General features: G+C 46.5%; 1 protein-coding gene across 4 annotated transcripts in view; it reads left to right on the forward strand.

Annotated features, from left to right (window-relative positions):
• DCAF6 (DDB1 and CUL4 associated factor 6) overlaps window positions 1-18,336 on the forward strand; it is a 592,636-nt gene that overhangs the window by 79,420 nt on the left and 494,880 nt on the right. For all 4 annotated transcript variants that reach the window (XM_078658334.1, XM_078658333.1, XM_078658331.1 and 1 more), the window contains exon 2: window positions 12,420-12,481. In XM_078658334.1, coding sequence (XP_078514460.1) covers window positions 12,420-12,481 — 62 coding nt within the window. The remainder of the gene's footprint in view (window positions 1-12,419; window positions 12,482-18,336) is intronic.

Consider the following 18,336-nt stretch of genomic DNA (forward strand, 5'->3'; position numbering starts at 1 on the left):
AAGTTATTCCCAATAGAATGTTGCGGATTTCCTATGGAAACTAGGTCGTAACTATAACTACCTACTGGCGACCGCCAGTAGGTAATATATGTATTTATTCTAATCACATGCCTCTAGTCTCTTTATGAGGCTAGAGGCAAAAGTACATTCAGTAAACTTAATTAGCACACAGTAAATTAGCACAATATACGGTGAGCCCTACGGGCATATCAAACCATATATTAAAAAAGTGGTATAAGAACCACGACTGACATAGATACAAGGCCTAGAACCTTTAAAATCACTGGGGCCACCAGGAACCACCCAAGGTAGTGACACAGGGGACCCACGGGGGACGCGTGCAGTGTCTAAACACAGCCGCGAATCACCATTAACTTCTATGGGGAAAGTCGCGGTTGGAAATGTAAAGATTAAGGACTCTTAGATGAGGACTTGGAGCAAACCCCTTTAGAACTAGGAGGTTCTAGAGTCCACTCCCACGGTAGCACCAGAGTTACCTCACCCAGGGAAGCCGGGTGCATAGGTGTCGGGTTTCGTCATCGATTTCAATGGTGAGCTGCTGCAAAGTGCTGCTGGCGACCAAGTGGAAAGTGTCCGTGTGGATCGGAGATGTTAAGAACCTGAAAGCAGAGGGGACAGAGTCTGGGTCACTTGCCAGTGACCAGGAAGGCGATGAGCGGATGCCCACCGAGGTCTGGTGATTTCAGGTGAAGAAGGTGAAGCTTGACTCTTCAGCCACAAGGACCAGGAGACGTAGGCGACGACCAGGTGCTGGATTCGATCTGTCCCACGATGGATGTCAAGTGCTGAGGTGTCGGATTCCGGATTGGAATCAACAAGCCTTGGCAACATCAACCTACTCAGAAAGCAGAGATTGGCTTCAGTGCAGACCAGCAAGGTCTGATGGACTCACCCCTTGGTGGGGAGTCAGGGCACATCTGGAGCGACCAGGCAAGCTCAAGAAAAAGAAGAGTTACCTTCGTGGGGTCCCACCAGTCGACGGACCAGGGATCGCGAAGGGGCCTCGAGCAGAAATGATAGAAACGGGCTCACGGAACACTCGTGGAGTGTAGGCCCACAATCTTCGGTGCAGCTGGTGCTCGGGGCTTGGACTACAAGTAGCCCAATGCACAACTTCGGGAAAGCTCGGGAAGTAGATGCACTAGCAAATGTGCACAGTGTCCAGGAGGTCCGGTCCAACGTCACTCGTAAGGGCTGCGGGTCTCAGCTTTGCTGGGATCTTGTGTCGGCCTCTGAGAATTCTGCAAGTCCGTGTCCTGAGTAGCAAATACTTCAGGGTCGGCGGGAGCCTCAGAAATGCAGACCAGCAAGATGCTTCTTTGGTGCCTGTTTGAACAGGGGAGGCACTCCTTGACCCAAAGGGAGATTCTTCTGTCTTCTAGTCGTGTAGAATGTCAATGTTCCAGGATATATGTATCAGAGTTTCGTCCAGGTGTAATCTGGAGTCCTAAGCACTGGGGTTCCATACTTATACTAAGAAAGGGGGTTGGACATACTCTGGGGACCCACCTATGGTAGGGTCTGGGAAGAGGGGTGGTTACACTCATTCCCTTTGTCCAGTTTCGCTCCAGAGCAGGGGCTGAGTGCCCCTGCAACCAGTTTGAACTGGCATATGCACAGGGACACCAACTGTGCCCCCAGCACTGTCTGAAAAGCAGTCTCTGAATGCACCCACCCAGCCCCAATACCCTAATGCATGTCACAGGGAGGTAGTTACACCTCCCTGTGACAGGAAACCTATGGTCCAGGCCTCCCCTGCTGGAGTTTCATCCAGCTGCTGGAGGTCAGACCCGTGTCTGTGGCTGCAGCATCCATTTTGTGATTCCAGTGCTCTTTTAAACTATTACCGGTTAGGTCAGTGTGTACATGTAGAAGGGTGGAAGTCTACCCCTGCCGCCAGGACTGGCGGTGGGGGGGGGAAGGATTCTAAAATGTTTGACAACAAACAAGACATGTTTCCATGCAGCCATTCCAAAGTTAGCATTTACCGCATGGTTATAATGCACTTAAGAGTATATGGTCTGGCTGCATCACAGAACAGCCTCAGACAATAGATTCCGAAAGCTGCAGAAGGGTCATGCTCATGCATGGGCACCCTCTCACACAAAACCAAACACACTGCCTTCAGGATTGAAAAGGCCTGCCATAGGAGTGACTTATAGGTTTATATGTGTCAGTGATTAAAGGTAGATATAGGTAACCTATATCTTAGTAAGGGGTGCATGCACCACCTTACCCAGGCTGCAGTAGCAGACCTGTGTTGCCATTTTGGAAGGCTTCCCAGGGGTGGCATAATACATGCTTCAGCCCCTGGTAGGTCTCTGGGGTACCTATGCCCTTCGTACCTAAGGTACCATATACTAGGGACTCACAAGGGTAACCCAGTAACCAATCTGGAGTGTACCTAATGTACATGCAATCATTTTAGAGAGGAAAGCAGAGAGGCTGGGGCCCTGAATAGCAGGATCCGAGCCAAACTAAGTCAAAAAACATCAAAACAGGAAAAAAGTGGGGGCAACCTGCAGTCAGATTCCACCTTCCTACAACCATGCAACTCTACTCATTTGTTTACCCACAACAAAATAACAGCGTGTTCAAAAGTCACAGAATACTCTAACTGAAGACATAATCCCCCAAATAAACAGGAGTTCCCCTTGTTCTTTACTTCTCTTTCTGCTTGTGATATATATTCCATTTCAAACGTTCTCTCTCACACCTGGCCCTCTGTGTTTACTCGTGACCTTGTAGATTCATTGTCATTCATAAGTACCCATGGCAAAAGTTACAACGAATCTGAGAAAAGGTTGCTTGTGGAGATTGGCAAAATGGAAGGAAATCATCATGTAGTGGAAGCTGAATATGCTTTGGAGAAAATTTGTTTAGATTTTATTGGTTTGTTCAATTGCTTTCATGATGATAAAAAGTATGCTGCTCTTAGTATGCAAATTGCTAATAGGAGATGGTGAGAAAACTGGGAGAGGCTGGGGAGTTTATTAATATACATATGGAGAACCTTTTGAGTTAATCAGCACCTTTGTGCTGCTACCCATGGTGTCTCTGACATATTGCAGTACTTGCCCAGTAGGCACCATCCATCCAATCTTTTAGAGACCAACATAAGGATGGGCATCATTAGCAACATTGCCGATAACCCAGCCACTGACAACATTCAATCCCATAATATCCGGTCAGTCACCCAGGTTGCTCCACCTAACGATCTCATTAGCAGAATTTCCCCTCAGTTTAACTCTGGGAATGTTGATTCTGGATGCACAGGGAGGGAATCCCATAATTTTGTTGATACTTTGTCGATGCTGCCCCAGGGGTCAAACCATGTGATGTGGTTACTCAGCTGCTTCCAGCATCCACTTCTTTGTTATAGTTATGACTAATGTTCCCCCTCTTAAGGATAAGATAAAGGAAAAGCTTTCAGTAGCTTTAGAATAAAGTTACACATTGGTTGACTAGCAAGGTTAACTTAGATCAACCCTTATTTGAAGAGGTTATCATAGTTCTGAGAGTGAGTTGGTTAGAACTCTTGCAAATCAAGCAGAGGCGACTGCATGTTGTTAACGTCTGTAACCCTTTTTAGGGGGGGGACTATATTCTTTATAATCTCAGGAATAGGACTGTTCCGAATAGTAACATTTCAGTACTCTCATTAGGCATTTTCTAATAGCCTGTCAAGATCAGGCCCCTCTGGTCTGGGGGGGGAGGAGGGAGGTGGAGGGGTGAATTCTGGGCCGAGAGGTGGCAGAGTCAGTTCTCTCCATCTGGGGCAGGGACCTTGCCTGCAGCTTACCAATAGCTTTGAACCATTGACTATGGTTCCGCATCCTGACTGACAGGCCTGGTCCCTGGGGACGATAACTTGGAGGTGTATAAGGTGACACACTCACTCCGTGATCTTGAAGTCTAAAGTTGGAACATAGCTGTGGTCCATGGAAAAATCTCTGATGAGATGTGAATCAAGATTCACAGCACCTATGATATAGTTTGCTCTCTAGAGACTTGGGATTCACGGTGAGCATGCATCTGGATGGGTACGTTAGGCTTGCTGTTACTCCTACCTTTGGTGTGTTGGGGGAATGTTGAGCAGAAGAGTACTGTCATCCTCACTTAGTTGTATTTCACAAGGAAAGTGGGTACTTTTCTGCCTCCACCTTCAGAATAGTGATTTGATATCACAACACAGATGCTGAACTCAGAAGATCCTGCTTCTTGTCTTATTTACAGTTGCTACTCATCCTCAGATTCATCAATGTTACCCCTTGCACAAGCAACAGCACCAGTGCTACCGGAACATGTTACATTAGGACACTCTGGGTTGATCGCTTTTCTTCTCACTACCAATCAATCTTACCCTATTCACAAAAGGCTCCGATTTTGGGGGAAGCTATAGCTGCCATTTTGGCTTTATTTCGATACCACTGGAGAGGGAAATAGAAATAAGCACAACGACTTGTCCATATCAAGTCCCCCAGCATTGAGATTCCTACCACAGGTAGGGTGCTCCTTCCACTACCAGTGAGGTCGGGGAAAGGGTTATTGCACTTTATTGACACCGGGGATCAGTCTGAGATGGAAGCTGTGCTGGAGCACAAGAAATGGCGAGCACTGCCCGCCCCAACCTCTTAATATTAGACTAGCTTTTTGCCGATCTACAAGTTGCCTGCATTTTGCTCGAATGGGCGCACAGGGTACCGTCGCGACCCGCTAAACCGGGTGCTCCCCTGCGCCCAATTATCGCTTGCCTGCTCCACTTCAGGGATAGAGACCATATCCTGTCACAAGACCGCAAGAACAAAACTCTACAAATGAGAAATAGTAAGATAATGATATTCCTGGACTTTAGGAGGGAGGTGCAGAGACAACGTGCCACCTTCCTGGCTGTGAAGAGACGCCTCAGGCATCTACAGAAGCCATGTGTACTGATGGTTCCAACCCGACTGAGAGTGGTCTCACCGAAGGGAACTCGGTTCTTTCACACTCCCCAAGATGCTTGGAACTAGCTTGACGCTGTTCAAACGAGGAGGTCATAGGAAAATTCCCCTGGAGCAAACTCCTGGAAGAAACAAAGAACCCCGGATAAAGTTGGCACACCATCATCGGCGGAAGCCAGATAAGAGACATAGGGACCTTCGGTAGATCGAAGAGCTGAGTCAGGCGGACTCTAGTCCTAAGTCCATGCGGAACGACAATGTGGAGAGAACACTAGATGGTTCCTGGAGTTCTAGCTTGGTGGAAGACTCCGATGCGTACCTTCCTAAAGTCACCCCCAAGTCTATAGATGAGCTCATCTGAATACAGGACCATAAGAACGACATGTGCAAATGGACAATAACTCTTAACTCTTGTATCCTTTTGGCCCTACGCAAAGGGTAAACACAAATGCCGGTGGTGACATCTAGCAATAAAGTGAGAGAGGTGTGGGATACACCTCCTACATTTATGGAGGGGGGAGAGCCGGGAGGTGGGAGGGACCAGAGACCATAATTCAAAACGTCACCACCAAATACAACTGCGCATGTACTCTGCAAAACAATACCAATTGGTATCGAATTTGGATGGGTATTGGACTTTCCCCTGCCCTTGGGAAGGGATGTTGGGGAGTTTGTTTTTCAAGGGGTTCTTTAGGTGGGACTAGGCGTGGCTGGGCTAGAGTAATTAGTATGTTAATGCTGACACCTCCTAATGGTTCCCGCCCTAGACGTTAAATACCTCTCTTGGAATGTGAGAGGAATACACATCATGACTAAGCACCATAAAATTCATGCATACCTGACTAGGAGGGGCGTATATCTAGCGCTGTTGCAAGAAACACACACTACTACTAAGGAGGGCGAGGCACTATGGAGAAGATGGAAAGGTCCGGTGTAATATACAGCTTATTCCTCTTACGCAAGGGGGGGGGGGGGTGCTTATATGGGTGAGAGCGGGAGTCACATTTCAGTGCAGTAAACACAATAGACCCAGAAGGACATTATGTAGTTCTGGTAGGCAAATTAGATGGCAGGGACATAACAATTGGGAATATATATGGGCCGAATACAGATCAGGTTTCATTCCTAGTGGTTCTTTTCAGAAAGTTTGTCCAGCACTTGACAGGTTTGGTGATTCTGGGTGAGGACTTTAACTGCATCACAGATAATGAATTGGATTGCTCCCATCCACAACTGAGGGATTCTCTCATTGTTCAAGCGGCCGAAGCACGGAAAGTGTGGGAACACCAGTAGAGACTGATAAATTCTTGGAGGGTATTGCACCCAAGAGACAGGTACTACTAATTTTTCTCGTATCTGCACGATCTGCATGTTAGACTAGATGCCATATTTTGCTCCCCCAACGTACATGAACACGTGACGTCAAGCGAGTACCTAGCCCGGGCTATTTCTGACCACAATCCTCTGTTGAAAGGGCTTCAGTGGACAAGAGAACGACCGAGCATCTCCACTTGGCGATTAAGACCGGAAGCCTTTGAAGACAATAATAATGACGGCAATAGAGCACTACTTTGAGGCTAATGCAGGGACTGCTTCTAACCCAGTTGTTGAGTGGGATGCCTTTAAAATCGTGATCGGGGCAAATGCATCTCTGAGGAGGTGGGAATTAGGGAGACACTCCTATGAAACTCAATCGAAGCTGAACAACACATAAGGGGACTGGAGAAAGCGAGAACAGACCATAGAGAACTGCTAGAACAACTCTGGCAGCCAAAGAGACCATGGCAGAGCAAGTTGAAAGACTTCGTTGTTTTGATTATAAGAACTACATGATTCGAGCCCATGCTCAGAGGGACAAATCTGGGTCGATGCTAGCATGGCTAGCTTATCCAGCTAAAATAGGGTGGACTATACTCGAAATCAGGGATGAACTAGAAGGAGCATCATATAAACAACAAGATATTAATAAGGTGTTCAAATATTAGAAGATTAATGCGTATCCTAGAGTCCAAATCCTACGATTAAAAATAAGGCAGTCATTTGCAGTCGATATCGAAAAGTTTAGAATGGCCGTATCTATTCAGAGTAATGAAAAAATGTGGCCTGGGCTCAGATTTTGTTAAGTGGACGTCCCTGCTCTACTCATACTTTAGGGCTTGAGTGAAGACTGGGGGCTTGACTTCAGATGTCTATCGGTGGGGAGAGGAACGCGGCCTGGGTGCCCACTCTCCGGCCTGTTGTTCCCTCTAGCCATGGAGCCCCTTGCAGCCAAGGCTAGAACGGGTCTTCACTATAGGGGTCTGGAGGCGATGAGTCAAACCCAACATATAGCGCTATACGCTGATGATTTATTATTGTTCCTCCGGAACACGAGAGACGACCTTGAGGGGGCAGGGGAACTGCTTGCACCGTTGGTGAGAGTATCGGGCCTTAGAACTCACTGGAGGAAATCGTGCCTCATCCCCGCTAAAGCTGGGCGTGAGAAGCCACCAATGGAAGTAGAAGTGTCTTGGGAGAGCAGGTGTCTCCCATATCTGGGAGTTACCATCTACCATGATAGGGCGGATTTACTGGAAGGTAACATAGGGAAAGCTATCTGCGGGCTGAAGGCGAGTTTTGCCTTCTGGGACCATTACCCCTATCAGTTATGGGAAGAGTATCTTTGCTGAAATTGGTGACACTGCCGAGACTACTTTATTTGTTTGGGGTGTTGCTGGTCTGGATCCCAGTGGGAATGTTTCGCTACCTGAAGTCACTAGTGATATCATTTAAAGGGGGGCGGGTAGGCGAAGGGTGGCATGTGCTACACTAACGAGGCCAAAGAGTGCCGGAGGCCTTGCACTACTGGACTTCGAATACTACTATCTCGCAGCTAAGATGCAGTGGTTCACGAAATGGGTAGCTGGAAGGGTGAGAGACACAAACCAGCCAGATGACACAGTCCCTGGTCTGACAGTTTTGTCTAACATAGTGCTCTGATTACCTGCATGGAGGGGAGATGAGACCAGTGAAGTCAAAGTAATACGTAAATGCTGGGTTAGGAGTCTCCAGAGGTCTAAAACTAAAAAATCATACGCCTAGGAGATACCACTAACCCTCTGCATGGTACTTCCACACGAAGAGAACTGGCAAGGTCTAGAAGTCTGGGCAGAAGCAGGAGTGACCACCATAGGCATGTTATACGAAGACGGATCCCTACTCCCCTTCAACGAATTTAGAGAGCGATATGACATACCCAAGGCCACTTTTTACTCTATAATGCTTCAGGGAGGCAATACGTAATGTAATGTAAAGTAATGTAAAGGTATATTTATATAGTGCGACTATCACTCCGAGGAGCATCTTGGTGCTAATACGGAAACCAAAGATGGAACCCAGAGCTGGTTAACTGCTAACGGTAGAAGATAGGTGATCAAATCAGAGTTTTGCAGAGTGTGTCTGGTGCGCCAAAGATCCAGGTTTTAAGTGCCTTCCTAAACAGAGACTCGGATGCAATCTGGTAAAGTTGAGGTGGGAGTTTATTCCATGCCTTTGAGCCTATGACTGTGAGCGATTTTCCTCCCTTCGACACCAATCTAAAGGTTGGAATATTCAACAGATTGGCGTTTGATGATCTTAAACTTCGGGAGGGAACATAACGCTTAAATCCAGTTCAAAGATATTGGGGGCCTAGAGAGTGGAAGGCCCTGAAAGTAATGATAAGGACCTTAAACAGAGCACGTTTATGAATTGGCAGCCAGTGCAGGATATCTAGCGTTGCAGATGATCTCCTGGGCCACTTCAGTACTAGCAGTGCAGCTGCATGCTGGACCATCTGGAGCTTGTGCATAACTGATCTGTTAGTTCCTGCATATAGGCTGTTACAATAGTCCAGCCTAGATGTAATAAGGGCAACGGCAACAGTTTGCCTTGCTGAGATGGGAATCAGGTCGAAGAATTTCTTTAGGCTTTTTATGATGTGGAAGCAGGTACCTGCAACTGCCAATGTTTGCTGTTTAAATGATAGGGTGATATCAAATTTTATTTCTAGATTCCTAGCCACGTTTATTATGTTGGGGTGGGGGGCAATTTCTGGCTACCAATGTTTAGGTGAGAAAAGGTTTGGGGTGAAGGCCTCTTGGAGCCTCTGACATCGGGAGGTTGCCTGTATGTGGTGTCAGCCTCCGGGACTTTTAAATCTGTTACTGACGCCTTAGAAATTAAACACTGCCTGCTCTCACCCGGGAAAGCTGGGAAAAGGATTTGGGAACGACTATTGAGGAGAAAGCATGGGATATCTTAGTGGAGAGAGCAAAAAAGATCACTAGAAATGCCAGGCTCCAATTAATACATTTTTATGTGTTACATAGAGCTTACCTCCCACTAGCACGCATCAATAAGCACTTTGGGATACGAACAGCCCTCTGCACATGTTCTGGGACTGCCATAAGATAGGGAACTTTTGGAGAGAAGGGGCAGCATTAATAGCGGAGATAACAGAGAAGGAGGTACAAGTAACACTAGGATACTGTCTATTACACTGGTTTCCACACACCTCAAGAGTCAAAGTAAGAAGTAGGTTCCAAGATTTGGCATTCCTGATAGCCAAAAGAGAGATCACTAGAAACTGGAAGTCCCAGGGGGGGGAACAGGGGTGGAGCGGTGGAAGAAGGAATTCACAAGATGGGTGACCATACGAAGGAGAAATAAGACTGGGTGAAGCTAGACAAGGCAGGGGATCCCCAGAAATAGCCAGAGCTTGGGAAGCATTGGTGACGCTACTCAAGCTCCAACCTAGCGAAGAGGACGAAAGAGAGCAGGGCAACACCTTGGGAGAGGGGGCTAAAGGGTGATCACAACTATACTGTCTTATCATAACTAACAGAAGGCAAGTGTCTAATGAACCCAGGGAATGAACCTGCGTAGGGCAAAAGTCATAGAATCTCATAATTCTAAAGCACGCCTAGGGAGAGGGAAGGGGAGGAGAGGGAGTTGGGTAGTTGATTGATTTAAGAAGAGCAAGCAGATATGTTCCAGAAAGACGGAGCTAGCAAAACTAATGGTTATATAGGAGAAATAGACCGGACTTTCATACTAGGTAGCACAGAGGATATAGTGACAAACAAAATATGGGGATTTATTCAGGCCTAATGGTATGACCGTATGATCGACTAAAGCTATTGATAACCTGTATACACTGTATTTATGAAAATGTGCAAGGCTCCATTGTATAACCTGTATTATAAGAAGATATGAAAGAAAATGTAATACAATTTGTTTAAAAAAAATAATGTTGCTTGCATACCAAGGGCACTGGCTGGTCTTTCTACGATCGAGTGGGCTTTCAAGGGAAAGTCATAGCTATGTTTGCTGTTGAGAAACACCACATAGATGCCCACTGGAACAGTAGGTGGAAATGACTGCACAGGTGGGAAAGCAATTCCCCCATCCCTTTTTTCTGCCTGGGCAAAAAATATTTCTTTTGTAATCCCTTGCTATCTCGACATTAATATCAACTGCTGTGCATTTCTAAATTGAACATGAGTGTCCTTTAAGATAAGACGGGTCTGGTGGAAGGATACGCTGAAAACATTTTCAATTGTTTAAATTTAGATACAACGTATCGAGTAATCCGCTACATAGATATAACCTACTCTCAGAAGTGTTAAGTAGATTGTCATCAGTTTTTGCTTGAGGGATTCCTAACATAACTTCTCTCGTGCACATTGTAGAATAAAATGTATTTTTCATTCCTTTCTGTATAAATTATTTTGAATTGATTTACATGCAGCACATCAGTGATCAAAGGATATGCTGGAAAGAAGCTGTAAGTCATCAGTTAGTATTCAGGTGTGGAATAAATATATATAATGGATAGCTGCATCCAAACCTGATGTGGGATTAAATATACAGAACAAAGATTTATCTTCACATTATACTGGTCGCCGAATAAAATGGTAAGATTAGGATAATCAGGTTAGTCCAGTTGTTGGAACTGAAATGCGGCGGTTAGTATTGAGGTTCACGTGTTGTGGCATTGTTGAAAAGCTCTCCGTTTGTGGAATGATATATTGGAACATATTTGTGCACTAATAGTTGTCAAAAAGCATATATCGAGAGTATGTAAGACATCTGTTTCCCTTAGTTGAAAGTTGATTCTAGATATGTCTTGTTTCGAACGAAAGAAAGTACATTTCACAAATATGGATATAGAACACAAGTATGAGGTAATCAGGTATCATTTTAATGATATATATGATTATTGTTGATAGTTTGGAAATTGTTTTTTCATTTTTCTTCACTATCTTGTCTCTGTCTTATTATGTTACCACAATTTGCACTATTATGTAGAGAGTGTCAATTTTCTTCTGGTAATGTCATTATTGCTCATTTGGATATGAGTTCAATTCATAGAAAATATTTTTGACTTAATGTGGGTTATAATTTGATTGTGTTAGGTATATTTTAATTATTAACATCATCCAACTTCGAATGTTACGTATTTGTATGTAATAAATGTTTCCCCCAATTAATAAAATATTATTTTAAAAGTTTATATTTTCTGCCTCGGAGAATAAGATCTATATCACATATATGCATTTACTGTTCACATTACAAATTAGACTAGGTATTAAAAGTCCATAGTGCAAAAGTTTATTTTTAGTGTTGTCCATTGTGAACATTTTGCTTAATAGAATGCTCCCTCTTTTGCTTCATTTATTTACCTTCATAGGAGGGTGTTGTCTTGTCCCCTTTCCATTTAGGTCTTTACCTAGTGTATTTGCTGCTGCTTGAATTGCCTTATTCATGTGTTCCTTGTGTTCCTTCATGTTCTGCCCCCTCTGGTTACAGTTCTATTGAAAAGTTATTCAGAGCCGCACACAATTTTGTTTTGCCATTTGGCTCCTCTCATTCCCCTCACAACCAGGCCATTTCTTTTGCCGTTCTTTTGTGGCCATGTGGGGTAGCACTGTAATGCAGCTGAATAGAGTAGGTTTTTATGTAGCTCCTTCTCTGATAAAATAATAACTCACTTTAGGGATGTAAACCCCTGCAATAATGCAACTTGACCTCTTCCATCAGACCACCGCATGTCATTTCTACCTCAGAAGTGATGGCTCATTTTTAGTGTTGACTTTGTACTCTGCTGTCAGCTGTTATCACTAGGCCGACTGCTTTTAAAAACATATGTTAGCTATTTGCATTGTATGTTCAGTTTGGTAAAGTTTTTTTCTTTTAAATTTTCCTAATTTCCTATTTTGGAGGATGTTACTCTTTCTTTGCACATGGAACACAACCAGCGAAGTTTCACCATGTTTGTATATACCTAATTGAATTATTTGTTAATTTTGTGGACAATTATGCGTTTTTGGATTGCAGAATGCAACGAGTTGTTCGATAAAATTACACTGTTGATTATTATTCTGTTGCACAAAACAGTTAATTTATGCAAATGTAATCTATTCTTTTCAACAGGACGAAGAGAATTTATCCAGAAATTAAAACTTGAAGCTACATTGAGTGTTCACGATGGGTGTGTAAGTAAAACCATTTTCTTTCAGTTTTGTTTGTAAATGTAGCATATGGGCTACACTGTTAGGATGGTGTTAAGGTACACAGAAAAATATTTTTCTTTTAAGTTTGTAAACAGTATGATTTGTAAAGTTTTGGCCATTCTTGTCTGTTTTTGAATTTATCTACAAGTTTTGTATTTGTCTACAGGTTTTAACAATCTAGAACTCCGTTACAAAAATAAATATCTTGGCACATATGAAGTCAATATAAATTGCTAAGTTCAACCAAGAAGGCGTCTAATGAGAGAATGACTATTGTGTCTTGGTTCTTTCAGCCATTTCCTTAAGGGAGGTGGCTAACCTGGTGTGGTCGCTAGCATGTCGGTTGCGCATGAACCCTGTTTCTTGAGGTGATATCAGGGTGGCCCAGATTGTGTGGAGCTAGAAGACTATTATAGATGTGAGTATTTTGGTGTCTGTGTTGAGAAGTGCAGTGGGTCAATATGCAGAACATGCATTATGCTCTTTCTAGGGTTTTAAGAGGAGATTAATTTGTGCCTCTTCCATTGTGTCTGCACGATTCTGCAGGGGACTGTATCATTGTAGCCCACACCCAATGGTGCCGCCAGGAGTGGTGAATGCCTTATAAAATGCAGCAGGAAAGCCATCGGGTCATGGGATTTTTCGGATTGGTAGGTTGCAAATTGCAACTCTGCCCTCCTCTGCTGTTATTTTGTTCCTCAAGAGGCATAAAGTCTACGAGCCTCACAGACCAATGATACTGTGGACAAATAGCCATCCTGTCCGATGATAGGCTATCCCCAGCAACAAGTGAAGTGTAGGCTGTGGTGAACAAATCTAGGATATTCTTAGTGACCATGTGGGAGGTACCCTGCTCATTGTGTATGCAATGAATATGATTTGTTGTGCGCGCTTGTTTGAGTCTATATGCCAGAAGTCTGTCAGCCATGTCACCTCATTCATAGTATGTGCGTTTGAAGTATAATAGTTTTTGCGAGGCAGCGGGCGTTAGTAGTTGTCCTAGTTCACCTCTAGCCTTACTTAGTTTCCTATGTGTGCGGAGTGAGTGTTCCTGCTTATGATGCTTCTCTAGGCGTTGCAGTTTCGCTTCAAGTTTGTCTTTTATTTGCTTTCTTAATCTCTCACGTTTTGTAGTATGGTAGAGGAGTACTCCCCCTATTACCGCTTTTGCTCTATCCCACAGGACACTCTGGCTCACCTCACTGCTATAATTTTCTCTGAATGCTCCATTGTCTGTTTTATTCTATCTTTGTCTGTGGGGTTCCTAAATGCTTTTTTGTTGAGGAGCCACGGGTGACGGAAGAGGGATAGGGTAGTGCAGTGTCCAGGTTCAACCACACTACTGCATGGTATGAAAGCATTTTAGAGCCTGAGATCTGTGGCCACAGTCTGAGGTCGTAATGCTGTGATTGTTAGGATAAATTAAAGCGTGTGCATGATCTATGCACTTTGGAGTAAAAAGTGAAGTCCCTGTCCCCTGGGTGCTGCATTCTCCATATGTCATCTATATTTAACAGATTCAAGTTTGCTTAAACTCTGGAGCACTGAGGGCAGTGCTCTCGTCTGGCCTGGTTGTGTTGGGGATCTGTCCTGTTTTGCATGGAGAGTGGTTTTAAACCCCCCACACACAATCACTCAAATAATTAATCAATCAAGACATTTGTAGAGCGCACTACTCACCCGTAAGGGTCTCAAGGCGCTGGGGGGGAGGGGGGGCTGCTGCTACTGCTCGAATAGCCAGGTCTTGAGTAGCCTCCTGAAGGTTAGTCGGTCTTTGGTCTGCCGTAGGCGGACGGGGAGGGTGTTCCAGGTCTTGGCGGCGAGGTAGGAGAATGATCTGCCGCCGGAGGTCGCTCTTCGGATGAGAGGGACGGTAGCCAGGGCTTGGTCGGAGGAGCAGAGCAGAGCTGGCGGTTCGAGGTGTAGAAGGTGAGTCGTCTGTTGAGGTATGCTGGTCCGGTGTCGCGTAGTGCCTTGTGAGCGTGGGTGAGGAGCTTGAAGGTCATCCTCTTGTTGACGGGAAGCCAGTGCAGGTCTCTCAGGTGGGGTGTGATGTGGCTGCGGCGAGGTATGTCGAGGATCAGGTGTGCAGAGGCGTTCTGTATGCGTTGCAGTCGTTTCAGCAGTTTGGCCTGGGCTCCCGCGTAGAGGGCGTTTCCGTAGTCCAGCCTGCTGCTGACGAGGGCCTGGGTGACCGTTCTTCTTGTGTTGGTGGGGATCCACCTGTAGATCTTGCGGAGCATGCGGAGGGTGTTGAAGCAGGAGGATGAGATGGAGTTGACTTGCTTGGTCATGGAGAGTGTTGAATCGAGGATGAACCCTAGGTTGCTTGCGTAGTGGGTGGGTGTTGGAGGTTAGTTTTGGCGGTGACAGGGTCCTTGGTGAGGGAGAGGATCAGCTGTGTGTCGTCAGCGTAGGAGATGATGTTGAGGTGTTGCAGTCTGGCGATGTGGGCGAGCGGGGCCATGTATATGTTGAACAATGTCGGGCTGAGGGATGATCCTTGGGGTACGCCGCAGATGATCTTGGAGGCTTCTGTTTGGAAAGGGGGGAGGCGGACGCTCTGTGTTCTGCCTGAGAGGAAGGAGGTGGTCCAGTGCTTTGCCTTGGATTCCTGCGTTGTGGAGGCGAGTGCGTAGGGTGCGGTGGCAGACATCGTCAAAGGCGGCTGATAGATCCAGGAGGATGAGGGCCGCGGTCTCCCGTTGTCCAGCAGGGCCCTGATGTCATCGGTAGCGGTAACAAGGGCCGTTTCGGTGCTGTAGTTGCTGCGGAACCTGTACTGGGACGGGTCCAGGATGTTGTTCTCATTGAGGCAGCGGGTCAGCTGTTTGTTGACGGTTTTCTCGATGACCTTCGCCAGGAATGGGAGTAGGGAGATGGGCTGGAAGTTCTTGAGGTCCCTTGGGTCTGCCTTGGGTTTCTTGAGCAAGGTGTTGATCTCGGAGTGCTTCCAGCTCTCCAAGGAAGGCTGCGGTCTCGAAGGAGATGTTGATGGCTTTGCGGAGATGGGGTGCGATGGTCCGCTGGCTTTGTTGAAGATGTGGTGAGGGCAAGGGTCTGACGGGGAGCCGGAGTGGGTGGTGTTCATGATTGTGTCGTTGTTGTAGATGTTGGACCAGGTGAGCAGGGGGTCGCTGTGGGTGGTGGCCGTTGGGTCTGAGGTGTCATTGGCTGTCGTGGTGGTCTCGTTGTCGAAGCTGTTGTGATGTCTTCGATCTTCGGGTGGAAGAATGCGGCAAGGGAGTTGCACAGGTCTTGCAATGGTGGGATGTTGTTGGTGTTGGAGCTGGGGTTGGAGAGTTCCTTCACAATGTTGAAGAGCTCTTTGCTGTTGTGTGCATTGTTGTCGAGGCGGTCCTTGAAGGAGGTCTTTTTGGCGGATCTGATGAGGTGATGGTTTTGGCGCCTGGCGTTCTTGTGGGCTGCTTGGTTCTCCGGTGTCACAAGAATGTTTCCTTTGAATGAGTGTTCGATCCAAGGTATCATGATTGCATAGAACTGTCTTTTGTCAGCATTGGTGTGTAGAGAGGGTAAATGGTAAAGCTGAGGCCACCCAGTCTACCCTTGATCCCATGCAGCCCCACCTACCCACGTCTAGCAATTTGAAGCCAAGCTACGAAAACAGGCCACAGCGCAACAATATGGCTACACCTTTGGTTTTAGAATTGACAACTGCTTGACAGTTGGTTGATGAGCCAGTAGAACTGGAGTTTGGGAACTTCTTTTTGGAGGAGGTAAGTCTCAGAAGGAGGGTTATATCCACCTGTTTGGATTTAAGCCACTGTAAGAGGGCTCTCTTTTTAACTAGGGAGTTGAGCACTTGTACGTCAAGCGTGACGACCGAAAGCACCGTCATGGGGGCAGAGAGAGAATTCCCCTGTGGATATCAGTGCGTCTGGGTAAACCCCTCCTAATGTTCTAAGGGTGAAACCCATTTCCTTTCCAAAGAGGATCCCAGTGGGGAGGGATAAGGTGCTGTAACACTCCTTATGTTGTTATTTCTGTAACATTGTGTTTGCTGTAACAGTGGATACACTATATTAAAAAAAGCATGAAACCAGATAATAACTAAAACATAAGCTGTGAATGTAGATAACTCAATCTTAAAAGTAAGCATACACATACATACATAAGCCACCTGTTTGGGTGCAGCGCACAAACGTGGGGGGGGGGGGGGTCTGGCTCCTGGATCGTGTCTGAGAGCCGCAGCCTGTCTCTAAAGCAAGCAAATGTATTCTGATGGATACATCTGCCAGTGGATTCCTCACCTTGTGAATATTCCCTGCGCAGCAGCCATTCGGAAATGTTTTGTAGCTCTCTACGCCGGCGAGGTCATGGACGACGTCACAGAGGGTACCACTCTGCTCGCGACCCCGCTGACGTCACTGGATCCATAATAGGGCCTCGTCGGCGTGATGACGTCAGTTCCCTTTTTTCGGTGCCGTCGACGCCAACGGTTTTGTGGGACTCTCCGTAGTTACTTTGTATATCTAGCTGTTTTGCTATGTTACTCTTGTTTCCTTCGAAGATGTCAGCGAGGAAATCTGGTTTTAAGCCCTGCAGGGAGTGCGGTAAACAGATATCCATCACTGACCTGCACGAAGATTGTGTTTGGTGCTTGTCTTCCGACCATGACGCCGATGGATGTCCATGCTGCAGGAAGATGAATCCAAAGGCGTTGAGAAAGAGAGAGAGGCGAAGCTTTTTATGGCCAAAACGAGGAAGGAAAAGAAGAGAGGTAGGAGGAGGTAGAGGTCGAGGTCTCGTTCCGAGTCGAGGTCGGGCTCGAAGTCGACGTCGGGTCACTCGAAGCCGAAGAAACATAAGAAAAAGAAGCACTATTCGAGACACCGATCTGATAAAGAAGCGGCGCTGAGATCGACCTCGCCTTGACGTCACATCAAAGATTATGTGTCTCCTTCGTTATCGAATCCGGCTTCGCCAGAAAAGTTGGCTATGCCTGAAGCCTCTCCGCGTCGATCACCGACGCCGGCTCCGTCACCGGATTCGATCCATTCTCTGGCTCCAGAACAACAACATCCTGTGCCAGAAGAGCAGGTAACTCCAGAAGGAGTTCCGACATCGGCGCCGGCTGGCCCGAATTCAGGAACACCTGCTTCGGAGTCGATCCCGGGAGCTTACCCTCCATTTCCAGCTCCAGGACAAGACCCATCGCATTACCTTAATGCCCTGTATGGAGTCTTTCACAGGGCTATGTACCCCTCTGGTGCACCTGCAGGTCCCATGGGCCCATTAGCTTTCAATTTGGGGGTTCCTCAAGCCTATGCCCAGGGCCCTTTCATGCCGTTCCTTCCGACTGCACCGTCGTGGAGTTTCCCGGCACCGAGGGCTCCGACGCAGTTTCCATCTTCACCAGCGCGTTCTGTTCGGCCTCGTTCGGCGCAAGCGGCGCCGTCAGATCCATGCACGACGCCGGCTCTGAATCTGATTGTGGATCCATCGACACCTGTGCTGCGGATAAGATCCAGGAGAGAGGCTCAGAGGATCTTAGAAGAGGAAAGGTATCGTGAGGAAATGGAAGAAGGTGAACTGCATGATTCAGATGAGTGCTTTGCTGAATTGAGAGAGGCCAGCGGCCTGGACATTTCTTCTGAGTGGGAGTTTTCTCCTGATTCTGATGCTCCTTCAAAAGATGTCAAAGCGGTACAAAAGGGGGCGGAATCAAGCTTCCTAGGACCAGTTTCTGGCATTCCAGCCGTCTTCAGCCAGGCATGCTTGAATCCAGTGGCAAAGTGAGCAAGGGACTCAACGTCTGAGCATACCCTGCCAACTTATGGCAAACAAAGCGGTACAAAAGGGGGTGGTGATGGACG

Source organism: Lissotriton helveticus, chromosome 8, assembly GCF_964261635.1.
Source record: "Lissotriton helveticus chromosome 8, aLisHel1.1, whole genome shotgun sequence".
In the NCBI taxonomy this organism is placed as follows: domain Eukaryota; kingdom Metazoa; phylum Chordata; class Amphibia; order Caudata; family Salamandridae; genus Lissotriton; species Lissotriton helveticus.